This window comes from Rhincodon typus, chromosome 2 (genome assembly GCF_021869965.1).
Source record: "Rhincodon typus isolate 14 chromosome 2, sRhiTyp1.1, whole genome shotgun sequence".
NCBI lineage: Eukaryota > Metazoa > Chordata > Chondrichthyes > Orectolobiformes > Rhincodontidae > Rhincodon > Rhincodon typus.
This window is the reverse complement of record NC_063333.1, coordinates 27,904,302-27,908,420: the sequence shown is the minus strand read 5'-3', so window position 1 is coordinate 27,908,420 and position 4,119 is coordinate 27,904,302. Positions and strand designations below refer to the sequence as shown.

General features: G+C 43.8%; 1 protein-coding gene across 1 annotated transcript; it reads left to right on the top strand.

Annotated features, from left to right (window-relative positions):
- Positions 1 to 596: 596 nt before the first annotated feature.
- On the top strand, positions 597 to 3,613 carry LOC109935382 (gap junction gamma-1 protein). The gene is made up of 2 exons (XM_048606711.1): positions 597 to 618; positions 2,367 to 3,613. The coding sequence occupies exons 1-2, from the start codon at positions 597 to 599 to the stop codon at positions 3,611 to 3,613; spliced, it is 1,269 nt and encodes a 422-aa protein (XP_048462668.1).
- Positions 3,614 to 4,119: the final 506 nt, after the last annotated feature.

The window sequence follows — 4,119 nt, the reverse complement described above, 5'->3', positions numbered from 1 at the left end:
TGTAGTATTCCAAACCAAAAACAAAAACAGAAGTTGCTGGAGAAGCTTAGCAGGTCTGGCAGCATCTGCGAAGAGAAATCAGAGTTAACGTTTCGGGTCTGGTGACTCTTCCTCAGAACTGAGGATCATTATCCTGAAAGAGGTAGTATTGGGCAAGCTAATGGAGCTAAAGGTAAGACAAGTCTCCTGGCCCTGATGGAATGCATCCCAGAGTACTAAAAGAGATGGCGGGAGAAATAACAAATGCGCTTGTGGTAATTTTCAAAAATTCGCTGGACTCTGGGGCAGTTCCAGCAGATTGGAAAGCAGCCAATGTGACCTCACTGTTCAAAATAGGAGTTAGACAAAAGACAGGGCATTATAGGCCAGTTAGCTTAACTTCTGTAGTGGGGATAATGCTTGAACCTATCATCAAGAAAGAAATAGTAAGGCAACTAGATAGAAATTGTCCCATTGGGCGGATGCAGCTTGGGTTTATGAAAGGCAGGTCATGCTTGACTAATTTACTGGAATTCTATGAAGGCATTATGAAGGCAGTGGACACTGGGGACCCAGTAGATGTGGTGTATCTGGATTTCCAAAAGGCATTCGACAAGATGTCGTACAAAAGGCTGCTGCGTAAGATAAAGGTGCACGGAGTTACAGGCAATGTATTAGCATGGATCGAGGATTGGTTAACTAACAGGAAGCAAAGAATGGAGATAAATGAGTGCTTTTCTGGTTGTCAAAGTGACTAGTAGTGTGCCTCAGGGATCAGTGCTGGGACTGCAATTGTTTATGATTTGGAGTTGGGGACCACATGTAGTGTGTCAAAGTTTGCAGATGACACTAAGATGAATGGTAGACCAAATGTATGCAGAGGACGCTGAAAGTTTCCACATGGATATAGATAGTTTAAGTGAGTGGGCGAAGGTCTGGCAGGTGGAATTCAATGTTGATAAATGTGAGGTCACCCATTTTGGTAGGAATAATAGTAAAAAGGGCTATTAGTTGAATGGTAAAAAATTGCAGCATGCTGCTGTGCAGAGGGACCTGGGTGTCCTTGTGCATGAATCACAGAAGGTTGGTTTGCAGGTGCAACAGGTAATTAAGAAGGCAAATGGAATATTGTCCTTCATTGCTAGGGGGATTGAGTTTAAAAGCAGGGAGGTTCTGTTGCAGCTGTATAGGGTACTGGTGAGGCCACATGTGGAGTACTGCTTGTAGTTTATTCTTCTTACTTGAGAAAGGATGTACTGGCACTGAAGGGGATTCACTAGGTTGATTCCAGAGTTGAGAGGGTTGGCTCATGAGGAGAGGCTGAATAGACTGGGATTATATTCACTGGAATTTAGAAGAATGAGGGGGGATCTTATAGAAACATATAAAATTATGAAGGGAATAGATAAGATAGAAGCAGGGAGGTTGCTTCAATTGGTGGGTGAAACTAGAACAAGAGGGCATAGCCTCAAACTCAGGGGGAGCAGATTTAGGATGGAACTGAGGAGGAATGTCTTTACCGAAAGGGTTGTGAATCTGTGGAATTCATTGCCCAGTGAAGTAGTTGAGGCTTCCTTATTGAATGTTTTAAAGCTAAGGTCGATGACTTTTTGAACAGTAAAAGAATGAAGGGTTATGGAGAGAGGGTGGGTAAGTGGAACTGAGGCCATGAAAAGATCAGCCATGATCTTATTGAATGGCAGAGCAGGCTCGAAGGGCTAGATGGCCTACTCCTGCTCCTGGTTCTTATGTTGTTAATTTCCTTCTGTTTTTATACTGTATTCCAAATAGTGGCCTAACCAATGTCCTGTACAGCCTCAACATGGCATCCCAACCCCTATACTCAATGCACTGAACCAGTAAAGGCAAGTACACAAAACACCTTCTTTACTACGCTGTGTACTTGTGACTCCACTTTCAAGGAAAGTGACCCTGCACCCCAAGGCCTCTTTGTTCAGCAACACCCCCCTGGACCCTACCATTAAGTGTGTAAGTCCTGACCTGATCCGCCTTTCCAAACTGCAACACCTCACATCTAATTAAAATTAAACTCCATCTGCCGCTCCTAGGCCCATCGGCCCATTGACTCATCTGATCAAGGTCCCATTGTACACTGAGATAATCTTCACTGTCCACTGCACCCGCAATTTTGGTGTCATCTGCAAACTTACTAACCATTTCTCCTTAATTGGTATCTCTCAACCCACAACCCATTTGTTTTACAACTTTCTTACATATTATAATCAACGTAGTTTCAAGAGTGTGATCTAGAGACAATTTTTACTCCTACTGTGATGATTGTTTGCCTAAAATGTTCACTTTGGTTTTAAAGTGATGAACAGGCATATGGTACTCTGCATGTGATACCTGTTGTATGTTTCTTTCAGGGAAGGTCTGGATCACAGTGATGGTAGTGTTCAGGCTACTGGTGATCATTGGTGTTGGCTATCCTCTGTACCAAGACGAACAAATGAAATTCACTTGTGATACCATGCAGCCAGGATGCTCCAATGTGTGCTACGATGCCTTCTTCCCTGTATCCCACTGCAGATTTTGGTTTGTACAGGCCATCGTGCTCTGCTTGCCTTTAGCTTTTTTCATCCTGTATGTGGCCCACAGGGTGCCAATGCAAAACGCAAAAGCAAGTTCCATCCAGTGTCTGCAAAATCCGGCTGAAACGTCGTCAACCAGGAAAGAGGCTGTGGGAAGTACTTCCTTGACTAGGAAAAGCCAGGAGACAAATCTCCATTTGACAGACAGCCACGAGGAAGCCAAGGCTGCAACTGAAGACCTCAGAATAGGACAAAGAATTCTTAATTTCTGTGAGGCATATGTGCTTCAGTTACTTCTGAGGACTTTGTTGGAGGCAGGATTTGGTGTTGGCCAATATTACTTGTTTGGCTTTTTTGTCCCAAATCGGTTTGTCTGCTCCAGTTATCCGTGTGCCAACAGAGTGACCTGTTATCCCTCCAGGCCCACAGAGAAAACATTGCTGGTTAATTTTATGTTTGGGGTCACTGCATTTTCCTTTCTCCTGAACTTTGTGGATCTGATTTATGTAATTAATCAGGCTGTCAAACAAAATAAGAAGAATAAGTTGCGGATGAAACATTTTTATCAAGCAGAGTCCTATCATGACATACCAAGTGACACCCACGAGCTTCCTGAATTCAAAGTAGTCCAAGAGCATGAAATGCATGTGAGGGAAAGGCGAGAGAGTGGCGCAAGTGTAGGCAGTGGAGGAAAACCTTCCAAGGCAGGGCAGGAGGAAGGTGCTTATGTACACTCAGAGGTGCTGTCAGAGGACGTGGCTCTCTCTAACACCAATAGCAACAACACACATCTCACCGTGCTCACATCAAGCCCTGCTTCTATAGGAGGATCCCCTGACAGCAAGTTGGCTGTCTTTGAGAAGGGGCAGGGGACATCTCCTCATGCCTTCAGCAGCTATGCAGCCTGCGTGCCGGGTCAGCAAGGCTCTAGATTACGGCAGCACGCACTACCGAAACCTGCCCAAACTCCAATGAGCAACAGTCAGCTGATAGAGGAGTATAGGCTTGTTCATATGCGGGTCACAGACAGCGAGTCAAATTGCAGCAAAGGCAGCAGGAAAAAGAAATCTGAGTGGGTTTAGCAGCAGAAAATAAAAGAAAAGCATCCTGAGCATGGATTAAAGGGCAACCACCATTTGCTGAAATACTTCATGCATTTGCAATGATCTTAAAAGTACTTTGATTAGTGGTGTGCAGTGTCAGAGATAAGAATGCGAATATTTTAACTTATTTGCTACTAAATATGTACCAGGGTTGGGAGACAGTAGGTGGCACTATTTCCCACCATTCTGAGAAATGTATCAGGGGCTGCAGTAACAGAGTCTTATGGTGGAATTGAATGGTTGAATGGTAAGTGCATTCTAACCCATACCTTCTGAATGGCTGTGAAGAGCGGTTTTGAATACCAACATAAATCCACAGTTCTAATTGTGATATTCAATATTTTGTATGTCCCACAAGTGAATCTGAAAAGTTTAAAATTTAATACAAACCCTATCATGTACTAAATATGGCACTTAAAATGTAGTGGGGGCCACAACTGTAACTCCTCTTTCTCCCAGTGCATATAGGAAAGGCCAGGATCCAT